General features: G+C 40.5%; 1 protein-coding gene across 1 annotated transcript in view; it reads right to left on the bottom strand.

The window, feature by feature from the left end:
- LOC126483708 (repressor of RNA polymerase III transcription MAF1 homolog) overlaps positions 1-22,596 on the bottom strand; it is a 78,774-nt gene that overhangs the window by 2,674 nt on the left and 53,504 nt on the right. The window contains exon 6 of the mRNA XM_050106801.1: positions 4,318-4,399. Within this exon, the coding sequence (XP_049962758.1) occupies positions 4,330-4,399 (70 nt within the window). The 3' untranslated portion in view covers positions 4,318-4,329. The remainder of the gene's footprint in view (positions 1-4,317; positions 4,400-22,596) is intronic.

Here is a 22,596-nt window from a genome sequence, read left to right as displayed (position 1 = left end):
ATGTCAGAAATTTTTTGATTTCTCCACTTAGTGCTCCATTTTCTAGCATCCACAGCTCCACTCAGTATCTCCAAATGACAAAATAGCCATGTGTAAACTCAAATAGCAACAGTGAACTACAAATAAAAAATGACAATCAATAAACAAACCCACAGCAGCCAGAATACCAACATGCAAAATAAAAACACTACGAACTTATGCACCCATCAAATATGAAATTCTATTGAATATTTACGATTATTATTATTATTATTATTATTAATAATAATGTTAATCCACAAAAATTTCATAGACAGGTTAGTGACAATAGTGTCTTTTTGACTGTAGTGTAGTTTGTAATTAATGTGAAACTACAATCAGAACATAAAGAATAGATACTAAATGCACCATACTCACAATTATGATCTATCCAAACATTTCAGAGCAGAGATACAGCCAAAAATGTTTTTTTACAGTTCCTGGCATACGGTTGCCCTACACGACAGATGTATTGTGTGGGGACAGTATTGGCCTGCCAAATCAACCAGCTTTGCAGGGCAGCGTACATGTCAGAGGCAATAAACTGTTTTCTGGGACCCGACATGCAGGTTGGCCTGTAGTGGGAGTAGTATCAATCTGCTTTATTAAACTGTATTGTAGGGGCTACATGTACCGAAGAACATGGCCAGAGACAGGTTGAGATGGACAGAGGAGATGATGGAAATTGTGGGTGGGAGGAGCAAATGGGCAGGCAGAGGGGGGGAAGGGGAGATGCATGGGGCAGGGTGGGCATGGGGCAGGGTGGAAGGTGTAAATGGGTAGTGGGCACATGGAAAAGGAAGAGGGGGAGGTGGGTATGGAAAGAAGGGGAGATGGAGTTGGGAAGAGAGGGAAATGGATATGGTCAGAGGGAGGGGGAGGAAGATATGGGTAGAGAGGGAAGAGGGAGTGGAGGAAATGGACAATGAGAGGGGGAGGACAAGATGACGAGTTAGAGAAAATGTGGAGGAGGATATAGATAAAGATGGGAGGATGAACTGGACAGGCAGGAGGAGGAAGAGGTGTACACAGAGGGGGCGGAGGAAGTGTGCTCCATATATTTGTCAAACCAATACTCAAGTGAAGCCACAGGGGAAAGGCTCGTATGATATAATGGATATGTAAGAAGTCTACTCAGCAAGTGGCAGCAGGAGAAAACACATATAAAAAAGTTAAGGAAACGTTCAAGCTTTTGGAGCCAGTGGCTGCTCCTTCTGGCAGAAGGGTTCAAAGGAAAGGAAGAAGGATGAAGGCAAAGGACTGGTGAGGTTTAGGAAAAGGGGCTCATTCCCATATAAAAAGCCAGGGTTTAACTGGTACAAGGTGTGCGAAATTTCATGTGTGACCCTCTATTTCATAGAATAAGAAATGCAAAGGAGTGTTAGAATGGGTGCCAGTAGGAAGACGTACGCAAATGGTCTTTTGCTTGGATAGTCCACATCTCTGAAGAACAACTTTCAAAACTAAGCAATTTATTCATGTGTGAATTAATTACTTTACTGTTCTTTGCTTCTCAGTGCCTCTTGTCCTTGAGGAGCCATAATCTGTAAACATATTTAACAATATATACTTTAAATGTCTCTCACAATTCTTACTCTCATTCATTGTTTTTATGATGAAGTTAATCAGTCCTAGACACCTTACAAAAGAAAATACTGACTTACTTATTTTTATTGTAAAATTATTCCCCAGACACTTCCCTACATGTTGTTGTTGTTATGGTCTTCAGTCTAGAGACTGGTTAGATGCAGCTCTCAATGCTACCCTATCCTGTGCAAGCGTCTTCATCTCCAAGTACCTACTGCAAACTATATCCTTCTGAATCTGCTGAGTGTATTCATCCCTTCATCTACCCCTATGATTTTTACCCTCCACACTTCCCTCTAGAACTAAATTGGTGATCCCTTGATGACTCAGAAGGTGCCCTACGAACCAATTCCGTCTTCTCGTCTAGTTGTGCCATAAATTCCTCTTCTCCCCCAATCCTATTCAGTACCTTCTCATTAGTTACGTGGTCTACCCATCTAATCTTCAACATTCTTCTGTAGCACCATATTTTGAAACCTTCTATTCTCTTCTTGTCTAAACTCGTTATCGTCCATGTTTCACTTCCATGCACGGCTACGCTCCATACAAATACTTTCTGAAAAGACTTCCTCACACTTAAATCTATACTCGATATTAATAAATTTCTCTTCTTCAAAAACCCTTTCCTTGCTATTGCTAGTCTGCACTTTATATCATCTCTACTTTGACCATCATCAGTTATTTTGCTCCCCAAATAGCAAAACCCATCTACTGCTTTAAGTGTCTCATTTCCTAATCTAATACCTTCAGCATCACTTGATTTAATTTGACTACATTCCATTATTCTCATTTTGTTTTTGTTGATGTTCATCTTATAGCCTCCTTTCAAAACACTGTCTATTCCATTCAACTGCTCTTTCAGGTCCTTTGCTGTCCCTGACAGAATTACTATGTCATCAGCAAACCTCAAAGGTTTTATTTCTTCTCCACGGATTTTAATTCCTACTCCTAATTATTTTTTTTTTCTTTACTGCTTCCTCAATATACAGATTGAATAACATTGGTGATAGGCTACAACCCTGTCTCACTTCCTTCCCAACCACTGCTTCCCTTTCGTGCCCCTCGATTCTTATAACTGTCATCTGGTTTCTGTACAAATTGTAAATAGCCTTTTGCTCCCTGTATTTGACTCCTGCCACCTTCAGAATTTGAAAGAGAATATTCCAGTCAACATTGTCAAAAGCTTTCTCTAGGTCTACAAATGCCAAAAACCATAGGTTTGTCTTTCCTTAATCTATCTTCTAAGGTAAGTCGTAAGGTCAGTATTGCCTCACGTGTTCCAACATTTCTACGGGATCCAAACTGATCTTCCCAAGGTCGGCTTATACCAGTTTTTCAATTTGTCTGTAAGGAGTTCGTATTGGTATTTTGCAGCCAAGACTTATTAAACTCACTGTTCAGTAATTTGCATACCTGACAACTGCTGCTTTCTTTGGGATTGGAATGATTGTATTACTCTTGAATTCTGAGGGTATTTTCACCTGTCTCATACATCTTGCTCACCAGATGGTAAAGTTTTGTCACGGCTGGCTCTCCGAAGGCTACCAGTAGCTCTAATGGAATGTCGTCTACTCCCGAGGCCTTGTTTCGACTTAGGTCTTTCAGTGCTCTGTTAAACTCCTCACGCAGTATCGTATCTCCCATTTCATCTTCATATACATCCTCTTCCATTTCCATAACATTGTCCTCAAGTACATCGCCCTTGTATAGACCCTCTACATACTCTTTCCAACTTTCCGCTTTCCCTTCTTTTCTTAGAACTGGGTTTCTATCTGAGCTCTTGATATACATACAAGTGGTTCTCTTTTCTCCAAAGGTCTCTTTAACTTTCCTGTAGGCAGTATCTATCTTACCCATAGTGATATACGCATCGACATCCTTGCATTTGTCCTCTAGCCATCCCTGCTTAGCCATTTTGCACTTCCTGTCGATCTCATTTTTGAGACATATTCTACCCATAGTGATATATGCATCAACATCCTTGCATTTGTCCTCTAGCCATTCCAGCTTAGTCATTTTGCACTTCCTGTCCATCTCACTTTTGAGACATATTCTAACATATTCTCTCCCCAGTTACTTTTCTTATGTTAAGGCTGTTGTGGCCTCTCCTTCTATGTAATATTATCTTAAAATGTGTATTGTCTGTGTGAATGGCAAACATGTAGATTCATGTATTATTTGTACCAATTATCAACCGTTAATATTTACTGCTTTTGAAAGCTTTGGCAATGGAAGGAAAATGAATGCTGCACTAATTTTCACAAAGGTTATCGCTGAACATGTGAAATGTGATTGTGACATTCACTGAAATTCAACTAATTTAAAATCAAAACAACAATGAATAGTAACTGTCTGGTTCAACATAAGCTACTATGCAAGGTAAAAAACATGGACCTTGCCTACCAATGTTTCATCTATAAATATAAGACAACCCTCTGCATTTCGAATGATGCATCCGAGGAAAAATCCTCATCTTATAGTTAGGTAAACATGAAACTGACTGAAGAAACATTTTGTCATTGGATTATTCCTTTCACTTTTCATTTTCTGTTTCTCTTCTAATTTATTTTAATTTCTCACTGTGTTTTAATATCTCTGAACTATATTAGACCTTGTACCCTCTCGCTGCTGCTTTTGACTCCCTCTGTACTCATAAAACGTGGGTACTTCTTAGCATGTGATTTTAACAATTTACCTTTACATGTAATTTACCTTGTTTGAGATTTAGTCAATCTCATCCTCCTCGTCCATAGCAAAATCACTGCCGAAGCCAGAATCCAGCGAATAAATTGGACTGCAAACATAAACAAACAATTATGATAGTTCATACATTAAGAATGTCAGCTGAAAGGTTTAAAAATAATTTTTAATAATTTCTACTTAAAACATATTGCGTACATTTAATAGCACTTCTGGATGATCAGAAATAAAATTTACACACCAGATGGATTATGCTAGATGGAACTTATGGAGGGAGTGGCGGAGAGATCAACATGAAAAAGAAAAAGAAGATGAAGTTGAAGACATGCAGCACAGTTCCCCATGAAATTCATATAACAGTCTGATGATAAAACAATACAGTCCAATAAGAACACAGTAATTATTCATTAGGTATCTGTTAACTTTTAAAACCTTTCTCAATAGTTTAGCAGACCAATTATAAAAAGTAGAAGGTATGATAATAAAACTGTGAAGGCAAACTGATCACATCTCATTTCCCTTATAAATGGCTCCCTTCCACTTCATAGGACCATGCAAAATATTATTTTCCTATGAATGGTATGGGCTTCCAAAACTTGACAATGCAAGGTGTAAGCGCGGCCAAAGAAAAAAAAAATTCCCGGATTTCTCTGTTAGAAATACACTTCCACTGGGTTGAAAATAAACATTTCCCTGCATGTTGAGTGACTGTATACTTTCCCTTGGAACTGTGAAACTTACCAATGCTTCGATTGGTATAGGTTGTATTCACCAGCATAGAAATGAAATGCAGGAAAAAATAACACGTTTCGGAAAGATTTTTCACATGCAGCACCATGTACACTGCATATTTTTGATATTAAGAAAGTATAAATACAAATTCCATCCACTGCAGCACATTAGTTTCCGAAGCACTGAAATCGAAATTGTGATGCTCTTTTCTCAGCCAATCACAGCACACATCATATTGTCTTGCCTGCAAACGACAGCAGATATTCAGAGTGCAGGATACATGGTGCAGTCAGCCAATAGCAACATCACTGTTAAGAAGCATGAACACACGCGGGAAAAGTTCATGGTTTAAATTAAGTATAGTATTGCTACAACAAAAGTTAAGCTTTCAAAAGCAATATTGCCCCCCCCCCCTTTTTTTTTGCATATGTTTCCCTTTAAGATATGTCAAACACAAATGCGCCACTGAAATTTTAGATGATGACATAAATGTCTGGTCTTCTGGGCCCGAAATTGTTTAAGTGCTTGTCCTCAAAGTGTTTGAAAATAATACTTCTAAAACCACCATTCACAATATTTTCCTGTGATCTGTTAATTAGGTTCATTTGAGCAGTTGCCAGAGAGTGCCAGGAGACAGATGTTACTGCGTATGTGCAGCTGCAATGACATAGGAAGCCTGTGCTAGATATTTGCTCTGCTCGTACACCTCTCATTGCACGTCTGTTTGCAATTTTGTTTGTAGTGTGGCATCACATGACCATTTGCAGCAGTGTGGCAGAGCGACATAGGAGTTATGGTACTTAGGGCAATTGCTTTATCATACCTTATCCACTTAAGGAAAGCAAAATTAGAAAGCAGTCCTGGGCATAACATTCATTTCAAAACTAGACTCTACAACTAGAAGAACCCAAATATTTTGGTAAGCAATCACTTTAACATAGACTTACTTTTTTTCCACCCTCTGCATTACTGCAATGTAGCAGTTCTAGTCAAATTTATATCGACACAACACTGTAAAAAGCTAGTAAGCAGCAATACAGATTTCCCACAAAAATAAAAGAAAACAGTTGTTTGTATACACCATAACTAATAACAGTAAGCTTTTCATGAGTTTTTCAAACTGTATAAAAATTAACAAGGTTATCTGTGAAGCCAAGAAACTGTATAATAAGTGGCAATTTACATTCTGCTCCATGAGTAAATGTAAAGCCTTGGAGAGAGTTACAATCACAAAACATGGTGTGTTGCTAGTCCATAATTTAATGAAGAATGGCTTTCTATAAATTTAAGATGTAAGCAACACAAATTAAGAAATAAAGCCAAGCATAGAGCAGGTGCCAGACAAATGTTGAAACATGTCTTGTGACCAAAAAACATTGTGTTCCACAGAAGGCAGATATGTAAAATTCTGTTCAAGCTTTTTGGTATGGGTTTCAGGAAGACAATTTTCTTTGAGTACCATCACTGTTTTATCTCGTTTCGTTCGTTATTATGGCACAATGCTATACACGCCAGAACATGAAAATGTGCACTTGAAACTCAGTGAACAGCTAAGACTAGCTAATAGTGTGGAATGATTCATTTCAAATAAACTGATTGCCTCTGCAGGAAAGATTAGTAAAAGCCAAATTTCTTCCAAAAACTGAGAAAAATAATGTCACTGTTCTGCAAAGCAAGTAATGCTTGACTGCCAATAAAGTGGAAATAAAATCAAATCAGAAAACTGAAACTATTAACATATTTCAGTCTTCTGTAATTATGTGTGCGTATTTTAATTCATTTGATAACTCCCAGCCGCAGAAATCCATTTTGTGCTAAGCGAAGAGAGAACAGCAAAATCACGAAAAATGTTTATCTGGCTAAAAAATCTTTCCACTTCCACATTTGACCATGGTAAAACTAGGCATAAATACTTTATAAGAATCAAATGACGAATGTCTTTTTTTCAAATTTTGATGGACACCACTGATAACACCGACCATTACATTTGCATTGTTCGTGCCTATACCCTGCACCTTGTTTAGATCCAATTTGAATTCTTGAAGCATTTCTGCAATTGCTGTTACAATAGACTGTGCACTACAATGCTGGAGATAGTCTAATTTAAGGATAAAAAATGTTGAAATGATTCCACTGGTAATAGCATTGCAATATATTACTGTTATTACTAAAAATTTTGTCACAATGATGGCTGTTGATTCATCAGTTGGAACAATGTACTGCTGTCACCAATACATTGCCACAAATTTTCCACAAAATGGAATTGGACCTTACTACATGTTTCATAACCGCACTACACTTTGTTCTATGTATCTGAAGTTTTCCGGCAACATCACTGTCTGTGAATTTACTCTTGCAAAAATCACTTTAGTGCCCGCATGGCATGAGCCCACAATGTTGGAAACAAATAATGCAAGGGAACTTTCAGCTTGATTCACTTCTAAAGATTCTTTCAGGTTTTGAAAGGTATTTTTGTCTTTGGCTTAATACATTGGCATAATATGCTAACAAAGTACTACGACAATCTTTACAATATGCTCTTGTGTCATCCCTTGAATTCTTTCTAGCCAGTCTGCAAATTTACTATCGTGTAGCCATTCAGCATAAATTATTTAGCTATACTGTGCCATTACTTTACCGATGTCTAACACTAAGACAATATCCACTGACATACAAAACATTACATTATCACCAGGACTACAGATATGCACTATGAAAGCTGTTGCAGATGCATTAATACTAGAAAGCATAACAATACGGGAAAAAAGATATAATACCATATATTAAAAATGTTTAGACCGTACAACTTTAAAAGCTGCTAGACATTAGCAAATAGTGCTGTTTGCTGTATACTGAATGGATCAATTGTTTTTTTTTTTTTTTTTTTTTTTTGTTAAATAATCTTACTGTAATTCCGCTAAAACATTTTTAAAATGCACCACAATTTCCACTAGTCACTAGATGCAAAATCTGCACACTAGACATGTATAGAAACAACTAGTTTTAGTGGGAAAACCACTGACTTGACAACACTGTCACTTGGTGATTATTCTCCACTACAACTCTGACTGCTCTGTGCACGCATGAGTCTGGCAGCTCGGGCAAGCCAGAAAATTTTTTCCGGGTTTCATCTGGCTGCTTGCAGCTAGTATTTATACATCTGACAGCCACACATCAAATAGCTAGAAGCAGGAGAATGTGCTGCTCATATGCAACTTCATCGCAAGCTGTTTGTTGTTGCGAAGTACTGCGTAGTCTTCATCCTACAGTGTTTGATACATTTCTCTGTCGGTAGACGCTTGCGTACGCACTGTGTTTTGTCATTGTAAAAGGCACATTTTCTATGCAAGTATATTGGTGTTTTTCTCTCTTGTTTACGTTTTACTGCTCCAGTATTATTCTGCAGTAGCAGGCTAAAGTAAAATTCTTTGTTACCTATCAGTTCTCACCACTCAAAATTATTAAAATTTAACTCAAAACTGAAACAATGAAAAATTCCTAGAATTCTAAAAAATTCCAGGTTTTCTCCCGCATGAAAAAATTCCTGAGTTTTTCCCAGATCTTCTCGCTGTTCCAGGGCATATACACGCTACAATATGACATGATGAGCTTGAATCTACTTGCCAGCTTATAAGACACATAGCGCAGTAGTTAAAAAACTGCTGCATTTTTAGAATGAGCAATGCTGAAACCTCAACACCTCATCCACATTGCAAGCACTCAAGGTGAGTGGGGAATTGCAGGATGGTTCTTAAACCAAGGCCATTCCACGTTCCCTTACCCACCCTTAGCGATTCACACTAATACTCAATCTCTTGTGGTTTCTATGTTAACAGCATGTTGAACTCCAAACATGCTTTCTACCAGCTGCAAGAGCTGCAACAGCTACAGACGGCATAAAATATATATTTGCCACATTCATTTCTACAAAGTATTTTCTTATACAAATGGCTAAATGCTTTGTTGCTCACAGGCAGTTACTAGGTCATTCTGAATAGGTAGACCAGCAACAATATGAAATGCAGATTCAAGAGAAATTAATGAAGTCTTGTAAAACTATATGGCAGATTAAAACTGAGTGATGGACCAAAACTCGAACTTGCAACCTTTGCCTTTCGTGGGCAATGCTACTGCTGGCTGACCTTTCTGGGCACAACATGAAAATTCACCAAGGCTGTGGTTAAGCCATTTCTCCACAATATGCATATATGTCTGCTTGTGTCTGTATATGTGTGGATGGATATGTGTGTGTGTGCGAGTGTATACACGTCCATTTTTCCCCCTAAGGTAAGTCTTTCCGCTCCCGGGATTGGAATGACTCCTTACCCTCTCCCTTAAAACCCACATCCTTTCGTCTTTCCCTCTCCTTCCCTCTTTCCTGATGAGGCAACAGTTTGTTGCGAAAGCTTGAATTTTGTGTGTATGTTTGTGTTTGTTTGTGTGTCTGTCAACCTGCCAGCACTTTCATTTGGTAAGTCACATTTTATATATATATATATATATATATATAAAGATGATGTGACTTACCAAATGAAAGTGCTGGCAGGTCGACAGACACACAAACAAACACAAACATACACACAAAATTCAAACTTTCGCAACAAACTGTTGCCTCATCAGGAAAGAGGGAAGGGGAGGGAAAGACGAAAGGATGTGGGTTTTAAGGGAGAGGGTAAGGAGTCATTCCAATCCCGGGAGCGGAAAGACTTAGCTTAGTGGGAAAAAGGGACGGGTATACACTCGCACACACACACATATCCATCCACACATATACAGACACAAGCAGACATATTTAAAGACAAAGAGTTTGGGCAGAGATGTCAGTCAAGGCAGAAGTGCAGAGGCAAAGATGTTGTTGAATGACAGGTGAGGTATGAGTGGCGGCAACTTGAAATTAGTGGAGATTGAGGCCTGGTGGATAACGGGAAGAGAGGATATATTGAAGAGCAAGTTCCCATCTCCGGAGTTCGGATAGGTTGGTGTTAGTGGGAAGTATCCAGATAACCCGGACGGTGTAACACTGCGCCAAGATGTGCTGGCCGTGCACCAAGGCATGTTTAGCCACAGGGTGATCCTCATTACCAACAAACACTGTCTGCCCGTGTCCATTCATGCGAATGGACAGTTTGTTGCTGGTCATTCCCACATAGAATGCATCACAGTGTAGGCAGGTCAGTTGGTAAATCACGTGGGTGCTTTCACACATGGCTCTGCCTTTGATCATGTACACCTTCCGGGTTACAGGACTGGAGTAGGTGGTGGTGGGAGGGTGCATGGGACAGGTTTTACACCGGGGGCGGTTACAAGGGTAGGAGCCAGAGGGTAGGGAAGGTGGTTTGGGGATTTCATAGGGATGAACTAAGAGGTTACGAAGGTTAGGTGGACGGCGGAAAGACACTCTTGGTGGAGTGGGGAGGATTTCATGAAGGATGGATCTCATTTCAGGGCAGGATTTGAGGAAGTCGTATCCCTGCTGGAGAGCCACATTCAGAATCTGATCCAGTCCCGGAAAGTATCCTGTCACAAGTGGGGCACTTTTGTGGTTCTTCTGTGGGAGGTTCTGGGTTTGAGAGGATGAGGAAGTGGCTCTGGTTATTTGCTTCTGTACCAGGTCGGGAGGGTAGTTGCGGGATGCGAAAGCTGTTGTCAGGTTGTTGGTGTAATGCTTCAGGGATTCCGGACTGGAGCAGATTCGTTTGCCACGAAGACCTAGGCTGTAGGGAAGGGACCGTTTGATGTGGAATGGGTGGCAGCTGTCGTAATGGAGGTACTGTTGCTTGTTGGTGGGTTTGATGTGGACGGATATGTGAAGCTGGCCATTGGACAGGTGGAGGTCAATGTCAAGGAAAGTAGCATGGGATTTGAAGTAGGACCAGGTGAATCTGATGGAACCAAAGGAGTTGAGGTTGGAGACGAAATTCTGGAGTTCTTCTTCACTGAGAGTCCAGATCATGAAGATGTCATCAATAAATCTGTACCAAACTTTGGGTTGGCAGGCCTGGGTAACCAAGAAGGCTTCCTCTAAGCGACCCATGAATAGGTTGGCGTACGAAGGCACCATCCTGGTACCCATGGCTGTTCCCTTTAATTGTTGGTATGTCTGGTCTTCAAAAGTGAAGAAGTTGTGGGTCAGGATGAAGCTGGCTAAGGTAATGAAGAAAGAGGTTTTAGGTAGGGTGGCAGGTGATTGGCGTGAAAGGAAGTGCTCCATCGCAGCGAGGCCCTGGACATGCAGGATATTTGTGTATAAGGAAGTGGCATCAATGGTTACAAGGATGGTTTCTGGGGGTAACGGATTGGGTAAGGATTCCAGGCGTTCGAGAAAGTGGTTGGTGTCTTTGATGAAGGATGGGAGACTGCATGTAATGGGTTGAAGGTGTTGATCTACATAGGCAGAGATACGTTCTGTGGGGGCTTGGTAACCAGCTACAATGGGGCGGCCGGGATGATTGGGTTTGTGAATTTTAGAAAGAAGGTAGAAGGTAGGGGTGCGGGGTGTCGGTGGGGTCAGGAGGTTAATGGAGTCAGGTGAAAGGTTTTGTAGGGGGCCTAAGGTTCTGAGGATTCCTTGAAGCTCCGCCTAGACATCAGGAATGGGATTACCTTGGCAAACTTTGTATGTGGTGTTGTCTGAAAGCTGACGCAGTCCCTCAGCCACATACTCCCGACGATCAAGTACCACGGTCGTGGAACCCTTGTCCGCCGGAAGAATGACGATGGACCGGTCAGCCTTCAGATCACGGATAGCCTGGGCTTCAGCAGTGGTGATGTTGGGAGTAGGATTAAGGTTTTTTAAGAAGGATTGAGAGGCAAGGCTGGAAGTCAGAAATTCCTGGAAGGTTTGGAGAGGGTGATTTTGAGGAAGAGGAGGTGGGTCCAGCTGTGACGGAGGACGGAACTGTTCCAGGCAGGGTTCAATTTGGATAGTGTCTTGGGGAGTTGGATCATTAGGGGTAGGATTAGGATCATTTTTCTTCGTGGCAAAGTGATACTTCCAGCAGAGAGTACGAGAGTAGGACAGTAAATCTTTGACGAGGGCCGTTTGGTTGAATCTGGGAGTGGGGCTGAAGGTGAGGCCTTTGAATAGGACAGAAGTTTCGGATTGGGAGAGAGGTTTGGAGGAAAGGTTAACTACTGAATTAGGGTGTTGTGGTACCAGATTGTGTTGATTGGAATTTTGAGGTTTTGGAGGGAGTGGAGCTGGAAGTGGGAGATTGAGTAGATGGGAGAGACTGGGTTTGTGTGCAATGAGAGGTGGTTGAGGTTTGCTGGAAAGGTTGTGAAGGGTGAGTGAGTTGCCTTTCCGGAGGTGGGAAACCAGGAGATTGGATAGTTTTTTGAGGTGAAGGGTGGCATGCTGTTCTAATTTGCGGTTGGCCTGTAGGAGGATGCTCTGAATAGCCGGTGTGGATGTGGGAGAGGAAAGATTGAGGACTTTTATTAAGGATAGGAGTTGACGGGTGTGTTCATTGGCTGAGTTGATGTGTAGGTGAAGGATTAGGTGGGTGAGGGCAATGGATTGTTCAGTTTGGAACTGGTATAGGGACTGATGGAAAGAAGGGTTGCAGCCGGAGATGGGAACTTTAAGTGTGAGGCCTTTGGGGGTTATGCCCAATGTCAGACAAGCCTGAGAAAATAAAATATGCGAGTGTAATCTGGCTAGGGTGAAGGCATGTTTGCAGAGGGAGTGTAAATAAAACTTAATGGGGTCGTTATGGGGGTGTTGTGAGGGTGACATGGTATTAGAAGGTGGAAAGTTTAACATGAGGTTGAAATGAAAATGAAAGATAAAAATATATGGGGAGAGATAAAGGTGAACTAGAAAGCAACTGGAGATCTGGTATGAAAAAAGGCGAAAAAGTGTTGGTTAAGTTGATCCTGTGGTGAACTTGGGTTGGTAGACAGCGATGTGCATAAAGGTTAGGTGGTTGTGTTGCCGCTAAAACACGTTAAAGGACGGAGAAATTCGGGAAAATTTCGAAAAAACGTATTAAAAGGAGTGGTGTTGTGGTGAAAGATTACGAAAATGGGGCTAACAATTGTCTGACGAAGAAATAATGACGTTAAAACCTGTGGGGAGCGGCTAAAATGATCAGTGATGTGCGAAAAACGGAAGTGGAAATAAAGTGAAAGTTATTAGAACTAGCCGAAATGGTTGTTTAATACGTGAAAGCAGCTGTTATTGAACTAGAAACGGTGGATTTTATAGCAGCGGTAGTGTTGAACGCGGAAAATAAAATTTTTATGGTTATGGTTTGGAAGTGGGTTACGTATTATTGAGTATATATGGGTGGGATAAAATTGTACAGTAGATTACGGTAAAAAGGGGAAGGTGAATACAAAGTGAGACTACTGGTAAAAACAGAAGGAGAAAATAAAGAGAAAAAGACAACAGGAAAGATTTCGAAATGCAACAGCGACAATAACAAACGTAAATGTTGGGTTCAAAATAATGCTCCAGTCCGGAATCCCTGAAGCATTACACCAACAACCTGACAACAGCTTTCGCATCCCGCAACTACACTCCCGACCTGGTACAGAAGCAAATAACCAGAGCCACTTCCTCATCCTCTCAAACCCAGAACCTCCCACAGAAGAACCACAAAAGTGCCCCAATTGTGACAGGATACTTTCCGGGACTGGATCAGATTCTGAATGTGGCCCTCCAGCAGGGATACGACTTCCTCAAATCCTGCCCTGAAATGAGATCCATCCTTCATGAAATCCTCCCCACTCCACCAAGAGTGTCTTTCCGCCGTCCACCTAACCTTCGTAACCTCTTAGTTCATCCCTATGAAATCCCCAAACCACCTTCCCTACCCTCTGGCTCCTACCCTTGTAACCGCCCCCGGTGTAAAACCTGTCCCATGCACCCTCCCACCACCACCTACTCCAGTCCTGTAACCCGGAAGGTGTACATGATCAAAGGCAGAGCCACGTGTGAAAGCACCCACGTGATTTACCAACTGACCTGCCTACACTGTGATGCATTCTATGTGGGAATGACCAGCAACAAACTGTCCATTCGCATGAATGGACACAGGCAGACAGTGTTTGTTGGTAATGAGGATGACCCTGTGGTTAAACATGCCTTGGTGCACGGCCAGCACATCTTGGCGCAGTGTTACACCGTCCGGGTTATCTGGATACTTCCCACCAACATCAACCTATCCGAACTCCGGAGATGGGAACTTGCTCTTCAATATATCCTCTCTTCCCATTATCCACCAGGCCTCAATCTCCGCTAATTTCAAGTTGCCGCCACTCATACCTCACCTGTCATTCAACAACATCTTTGCCTCTGCACTTCTGCCTCGACTGACATCTCTGCCCAAACTCTTTGTCTTTAAATATGTCTGCTTGTGTCTGTATATGTGTGGATGGATATGTGTGTGTGTGCGCGAGTGTATACCCGTCCCTTTTTCCCTCTAAGGTAAGTCTTTCCGCTCCCGGGATTGGAATGACTCCTTACCCTCTCCCTCAAAACCCACATCCTTTCGTCTTTCCCTCTCCTTCCCTCTTTCCTGATGAGGCAACAGTTTGTTGCGAAAGTTTGAATTTTGTGTGTATGTTTGTGTTTGTTTGTGTGTCTGTCGACCTGCCAGCACTTTCATTTGGTAAGTCACATCATCTTTGTTTTTAGATATATTTTTCCTACGTGGAATGTTTCCCTCATTATATATATAATTTACGATCCTGTGTCTTTCCTAGTTAAAAGTACATTTTTTTACCCTTGGTGAAAATACACTATACCCCATAGGAAAGTACAGGTTTTCCACATTAAGTGACAGTATACACTAATGGGGAAAAGTTGCAATATTGAGGAGGAGTTGTGTGACATAGACGGAAGTTGGTATTTGTGTTTCTACATCTGAAAGTGGAAGTCTATTTGAATATCGCACCTGTCGCTTGAGAGTAGTGCTAGTGGCACCCCTAAGAGGATGCAAACCAGGTTCGCTTTAAATACACCTTGTAATGATCGTGTGGTTTAGTTACTTTTGAGATTGGACATGGTGAGTTGACATTAATCCAGAATGCCTTTGAGGTGACAAAGACGCCATTATCAACACGTCAATGACATTGAACAAGTTGTGTACTGGGGCTACAAGAAGCTGGATGTTCCTTCCATGATACTGCTGAAACATTTGGCAGGAATGTAGCCACTGCATATGATTGCTGGCAGTGGTGGTCACGAGAATGTAAGGTCACAAAAAGACCCAGCTCCCACCTGGTATTCCCGAGAGGCAAGACCATCGTGTATGGCGTATAGCTCTAGCGCATCATACTGCATCTGAAACATCAATTTGAGCAGCATTTGGCACCACAGTGACACTAAGAAATGTTACAAATGAATTACTTCAAGGATAGTTCCACGCCAGATGACTTCCAGTGTGCATTCCACTGACCCCAAACCATCGCCATTTGCGAATTCAATGGTGACAAGCAAGAGCTCATTGGAGGGGTGGGTTAAGGTCTGTTGTATTTTCTGATGAAAGCTGGTTCTGCCTCAGTGCCAATGATGGATGTGTGTTGGTTAGAAAGGGGCCAGCTGAGGGCCTGCAACCAATCTGTCCGCATGCTGCACACACAGGACCTACACCTGAGGTTATGGTTTGGAGTGCAATTTCGTATGACAGTAGGAGCAGTCTCATGGTTACCCCCACGCCATGACGTATGTCGATCTGGCAATTCGACCTGTTTTGCTACTATTCATGAACAGCGTTCCAGATCTGTCTGCAATCGAGAACATATGACAATGCCAGTGTCATCCACAAGTATAATTAACTGTCCCTGTATCGAGTGACCAAGTGCAATGGCACTAACCTGTGATCTTGCAACTTAAATGTTACCTGCTGTGCTGCAATTTCATTATTCACTTTAGGAAATGAAACCCAGCAAAAAATAATGCATTTTGCAAATATGTTTAACACACAGCAACATGTACACTGCATATTTTGGTGTTATAAAGTATAAATATGAATTCCACAAAATACAGAATGGTAGCTTCCGAAGCATTGAAATCAAGATTGCAACGCGCTTTTGTGTGATGTGATCTCGCCAGCCAATGACACTGGATTTCAGAGCATAGGACATCAATGTTAAGTAGTGCGAACACACAAACATGAAAACTTAATGGTTTGAATTAATATACATACAGCATAGTTACAAGAAATGCTAAGCTTTCACATATAATATTGGTCACCAAAAATTTTTTGCTGTCCTCCCTTTTTTGATTTGGCCTCATAAATATATAACTGGTTGTTGTTTCTTTTGATCAATTCCTGAACAAGGTATGCAAGAGAACACAGATGGACGTTTTAGTGCTGTTTTGGACAATTAAAAAATATAAATTTTACTAGTGTGCACTCATTACTATGCTTCGGGTTTCTAGCCAATTTGGTGGCAACTAAGATACTCGAGGCCTTAAAGAAAAAAATTCTGTCAAGGCCTTAAAGAAAAAAATTCTGGTGAAACGATGAAAATAAAAAAAAACTTTTAGAAGTACCAACAGACAGCCGTAACATCAACCTTGAATTCTCAACAGAGCTTAAAAAAGTTTTGAATGAAAGTGAACAGGTAGACACTGTTTTATTGGAAATTGGAACATGTGGGCTTCATGTTGTTCACGGCATTTTCAAAGTCAGCAATACAGGAAGCACACTGGATGATAATTCAGAATTTACATGCCTTGCACAAGCTTTCTAAGGACACCCCTGCCAGAAGAGCTCTGTATAGTTTGACAACGGAATCAGAACGGTTTCCCTTAAAGTTTGGCATGATCCACTGGCTGAGTGAGCTCTTGTAATGCTTCTGTTTATGAGAATACTTGCTGCAAAGTTGAAAGACAAAAGCAAATCAACATTTGCTAGCTATACGGTAGTCGAAAATTCCCTCAGGAACAATCTACGTGACCGGAAGATCATCTTTTTCAGGACTCTTGCTGAAGACTTGACACGTTTTCTAAGGAATCCACAATCCAATTGGCTGTTAGCACATCCAAACATTCTTCTTTGACAGAGATAATGGAGACAACAATGACAATTTGTCTAGACAACAAATGTCTCATCATCAGTTAATTTGGACAAACAATCCAATCTTTTGCGTGTGATGATATTAAGATCAGTAAGTTCCATAACAACTGTAGAAGAGGAATGATTAAATTCGATCAAGAAATTTCCCCAATACTTTGGGTTGACAAAAACTGTTAGCTGCTTTCAGCCCACCATAGCATGCAGGGAGGTTGGTCCCAAATGATTCCATTTCTTTCCATATATTTTGGTAGGGAGGAACTGGATGGATGGATAATGTGCTGAAAAAGCAGAAGCACAATATGCTTCTGCTGTAAACAGGAATGGCAAGACAAAATTCGAGACATTCAACAAATAAGAGGAAATGAGATTTTTACTCTGCAGCGGAGTGTGCTGATATGAAACTTCCTGGCGGATTAAAACTGTGTGCTGGACTGAGATTCAAACTTGGGACCAAATTCGAGTCTCGGACCGGCACACAGTTTTAATCTGCGAGGAAGTTTCAAAAAGAGGAAAGGTTGGATAACTTTTGGATGAAGTACCACAGGAAGCAAAAAACACTCCATGGACTGCAGCAGGCAATAGAAATTGCACTCACTTTGTCACATGGGCAAGCAGCATGGAACGAGGATTCTCAGTCAACAAAGAGTGCATCTTTGAGACTGTTGTTGTTGTGGTCTTCAGTCCTGAGACTGGTTTGATGCAGCTCTCCATGCTACCCTATCCTGTGCAAGCTTCTTCATATCCCAGCACTTACTGCAACCTACATCCTTCTGAATCTGCTTAGTGTATTCATCTCTTGGTCTCCCTCTATGATTTTTACCCTCCACGCTGCCCTCCAATGCTAAAGTTGTGATCCCTTGATGCCTCAGAACATATCCTACTAACCGGTCCCTTCTTTTTGTCAAGTTGTGCCACATACTCCTCTTCTCCCCAATTCTATTCAATACTTCATCATTAGTTATGTGATCTACCCGTCTAATCTTCAGCATTCTTTTGTAGCACCACATTTCGAAAGCTTCGATTCTCTTCTTGTCCAAACTATTTATCATCCATGTTTCACTTCCATACATGGCTACACTCCATACAAATATTTTCAGACACGACTTCCTGACACTTAAATCTATACTCGATGTTAACAAACTTCTCTTCTTCAGAAACGCTTTCCTTGCCATTGCCAGTCTACATTTTATATATTCTCTACTTCGACCATCGTCAGTTATTTTGCTCCCCAAATAGGAAAACTCCTTTACTACTTTAAGTGTCTCATTTCCTAATCTAATTCCCTCAGCATCACCCGATTTAATTTGACTACATTCCATTATCCTCATTTTGCTTTTGTTGGTGTTCATCTTATATCCTCCTTTCAAGACACTATCCATTCCGTTCAACTGCTCTTCCAAGTCCTTTGCTGTCTCTGATAGAATTACAATGTCATTGGCGAACCTCAAAGTTTTTATTTCTTGTCCATGGATTTTAATACCTACTCCGAATTTTTCTTTTGTTTCCTGTACTGCTTGCTCAATATACAGATTGAATAACATCGGCGAGAGGCTACAACCCTTTCTCACTCCCTTCCCAACCACTGCTTCCCTTTCATGCCCCTCGACTCTTATAACTGCCATCTGGTTTCTGTACAAATTGTAAATAGCCTTTTGCTCCCTGTATTTTACCCCTGCCACCTTTAGAATATGAAAGAGAGTATTCCAGTCAACATTGTCAAAAGCTTTCTCTAGGTCTACAAATGCTAGAAACATAGATTTGCCTTTCCTTAATCTTTCTTCTAAGATAAGTCGTAAGGTCAGTATTGCCTCACGTGTTCCAACATTTGTACGGAATCCAAACTGATCTTCCCCGAGGTCGGCTTCTACCAGTTTTTCCATTCGTCTGTAAAGAATTCGCGTTAGTATTTTGCAGCTATGACTTATTAAACTGATAGATCGGTAATTTTCACATCTGTCAACACCTGCTTTCTTTGGGATTGGAATTATTATATTCTTCTTGAAGTCTGAGGGTATTTCGCCTGTCTCATACATCTTCCTCACCAGATAGTAGAGTTTTGTCAGGACTGGCTCTCCCAATGCCGTCAGTAGTTCTAATGGAATGTTGTCTACTCCCGGGGCCTTGTTTCCACTCAGGTCTTTCAGTGCTCTGTCAAACTCTTCACGCAGTATCGTATCTCCCATTTCATCTTCATCTACATCCTCTTCCATTTCCATAATATTGACCTCAAGTACATCGCCCTTGTATAGACCCTCTATACACTCCTTCCACCTTTCTGCTTTCCCTTCTTTGCTTAGAACTGGGTTTCCATCTGAGCTCTTGATATTCATACAAGTGGTTCTCTTCTCTCCAAAGGTCTCTCCAATTTTACTGTAGGCAGTTATCTATCTTACCCCTAGTGAGATAAGCCTCTACATCCTTACATTTGTCCTCTAGCCACGCCTGCTTAGCCATTTTGCACTTCCTGGCGATCTCATTTTTGAGACGTTTGTATTCCTTTTTGCCTGCTTCATTTACCGCATTTTTATATTTTCTCCTTTCATCAATTAAGTTCAATATTTCTTCTGTTACCCAAGGATTTCTACTAGCCCTCGTCTTTTTACCTACTTGATCCTCTGCTGCCTTCACTACTTCATCCCTACCCATTCTTCTTCTACTGTACTTCTTTCCCCCATTCCTGTCAATTGTTCCCTTATGCTCTCCCTGAAACTCTGTACAACCTCTGGTTCTTTCAGTTTATCCAGGTCCCATCTCCTTAAATTCCCACCTTTTTGCAGTTTATTCATTTTTAATCTACAGTTCACAACCAATAGATTGTGGCCAGAGTCCACATCTGCCCCTGGAAATGTCTTACAATTTAAAACCTGGTTCCCAAATCACTGTCTTACCATTATATAATCTATCTGATACCTACTAGTATCTCCAGGATTCTTCCATGTATACAACCTTCTTTCATGATTCTTGAACCAAGTGTTAGCTATGATGTTAAGTTATGCTCTGTGCAAAACTCTACTAGGGGGCTTCCTCTTTCATTTCTTAGCCCCAATCCATATTCACCTACTGTGTGTCCTTCTCTCCCTTTTCCTATTCTCGAATTCCAGTCACCCATGACTATTAAATTTTCATCTCCCTTCACTACCTGAACGATTTCTTTTATCTCATACATTTCTTCAATTTCTTCATCATCTGCAGAGCTAGTTGGCATATAAACTTGTACTACTGTAGTAGGCGTGGGCTTCGTGTCTATCTGGGTCACAATAACGCGTTCACGATGCTGTTTGTAGTAGCTTACCTGCACTCCTATTTTTTTATTCATTATTAAACCTACTCCTGCATTACCCCTATTTGATTTTGTGTTTATAACCCTGTATTCACCTGACCAAAAGTCTTGTTCCTCATGCCACCAAATGTCACTAATTCCCACTATATCTAACTTTAACCTATCCATTTCCATTTTTAAATTTTCTAATCTACCTGCCCGGTTAAGGGATCTGTCGTTCCGTGCTCCGATCCATAGAATGCCAGTTTTCTTTTTCCTGATAACTACTTTGAGACTACAAGGGAAGAATTTATGGCAAGCTGAAGAATGGCCCACAAGGCCCGACTAGTGGGGGGAGGGAGGCTGGGGTGCAAAATTCTTGGTGCCCAAGCCTCATAGGGGGAGGGGGGGGGGGGGGGGCAAGGGCCTCAAGGTTTCATATCCCTCAGTGTGCTCAATGGACAAATATCAGATTGCTGCTGAAAAATAAATATTTTATCATATAATAAATAAAAGAACATTATTCCAGCACCTGCTTAACCAGTAAAACTCTTGCTTTTTCACTGTTACGATTCTTACAGGTCAGCTGCATACAATTGTTTCTTGCTTAATTTTGAATGCACAACTTTTCTTTACACATTGTGGGTAAAACCACCTTCCTTGTAATGGAGTCTAAAATGCACTTTCTTTAAATGTTGGTAGAAAACTTACCAAAACATTTCCCTACCAAATGTACAAGGCAACAGCTGTAAATGATGTTATAATTTGGTAGGATTGCCAACAACATTCAAAGATAAGGCAGTTCTGATTCCATCACAAGGTGATTTTACACAAAATATGGAGAAAATATTTTGCATTCCAGAGCACACAGAAAATAAAATATCTCTAGGCGTATGTAGTTGTCCTGCATGAATCATAAAAGTGAAGAAATGAAATTACATGAAAGAGGTACATTGGCCATGCTAATAGCAGGAAGTAAAGTGGTAATGTTCTTCTTTTGTTCATTCACTGAGGAACCAACTTACATGAGAACCCTCACTTTACTTCATGCAACATTATTTGTCATAAAACAAGTTTGGCTTTCAGAGGTTCATGTCGGAAAACTGGAGGTCGACATACTAGAAATTTCCTCAGAACATTAGAGCTCGAATCACTATGACCCATTTGTCGCAAAATACAGTAGCAGGTCAGAGACAGACAAGAAGCTGGAAAGTGATACAAGTGCATTAACTTTCCAGTGATACTCATAATTATTTCTAGTTGCGTCCATCGCCTCAGTAGTGCCATCTTAGAACAGATGGAAAATGTGAAATATTACTCTATTGTTGTTGATGCAACTCCTGATTCAAATGATGCTGAACAGGCAACATTCATCCTGTGTTATATTTACCTCAATAAGGAAATTTATATGTGAGATTTTCCAGATATTTTGCAGCCAAAGTTTCGAAATAAATTATTTTGTTGAGTGGAAGTGAAATATCATACTGATTTTGAATACAAATGAACAATCTTTATTAGTAGACTTGATGCGTTTTTGTTATTCAGAATAATCATTGAGAAAATAAAGTTTTAATTGTTATGTAAGGAGAATTATAAGGGGACAAGTCCTGTTTTGTGTATTTTATTATTTGCATAATGTATTTCGCTTAGTCTCCATGCCGTTCCAAGAGAGTTGAAGACATACTTGGAGTTTTAACAGGCAAAGTAGTCAAAGGCAGCAAAGAGTCTTCTGCACCAGCCATGCTGTCAAGGAATAACATTGACCAGAAGTTTATATCAATAATGTATATATGTACATATTGAAAAAATGCTTGTTATTTGTTACACAGAAGATCTCATGAAACAAGGTATTTATCATCTAATATGTTCTGTATGTAAAGGTGCAATAAAAGCCTTGAAAGACCAGAGTTGTCAAGTCCTGGTTCTTAGTAAAAGTTAAATTACTCTATCAATAAGAATATTTAACAAGTCGGGGGTTTGCAAACTACTCCAAGCTGACAATCACAATGTGGTAAATTAAAATATAAATAAACCCATGCAATGAGTATAAACAAGAAATAAATGAACGACTTTGGAATTCTTAGATTGTAACCAGAAAACGAGAGTTGCTATTGCATATTTAATTTGATCAATACTTGTTAAACACTCAGTTCCTATCAGTGAATGCTGCGGACAGGAATATGAGAGGGTGTTATAAAGGAGATCTGACATGTTTCCTTCGGTGGAGTCCTCTTTCAAAATTCTCTTTGTGTGCTCGTCATAGCCTTA

The sequence above is a fragment of the Schistocerca serialis genome, chromosome 6 (genome assembly GCF_023864345.2).
Source record: "Schistocerca serialis cubense isolate TAMUIC-IGC-003099 chromosome 6, iqSchSeri2.2, whole genome shotgun sequence".
Classification (NCBI taxonomy): Eukaryota; Metazoa; Arthropoda; class Insecta; order Orthoptera; family Acrididae; genus Schistocerca; species Schistocerca serialis.
The sequence above is the reverse complement of the archived record's forward strand: the minus strand, read 5'-3'. Positions and strand labels throughout refer to the sequence as shown.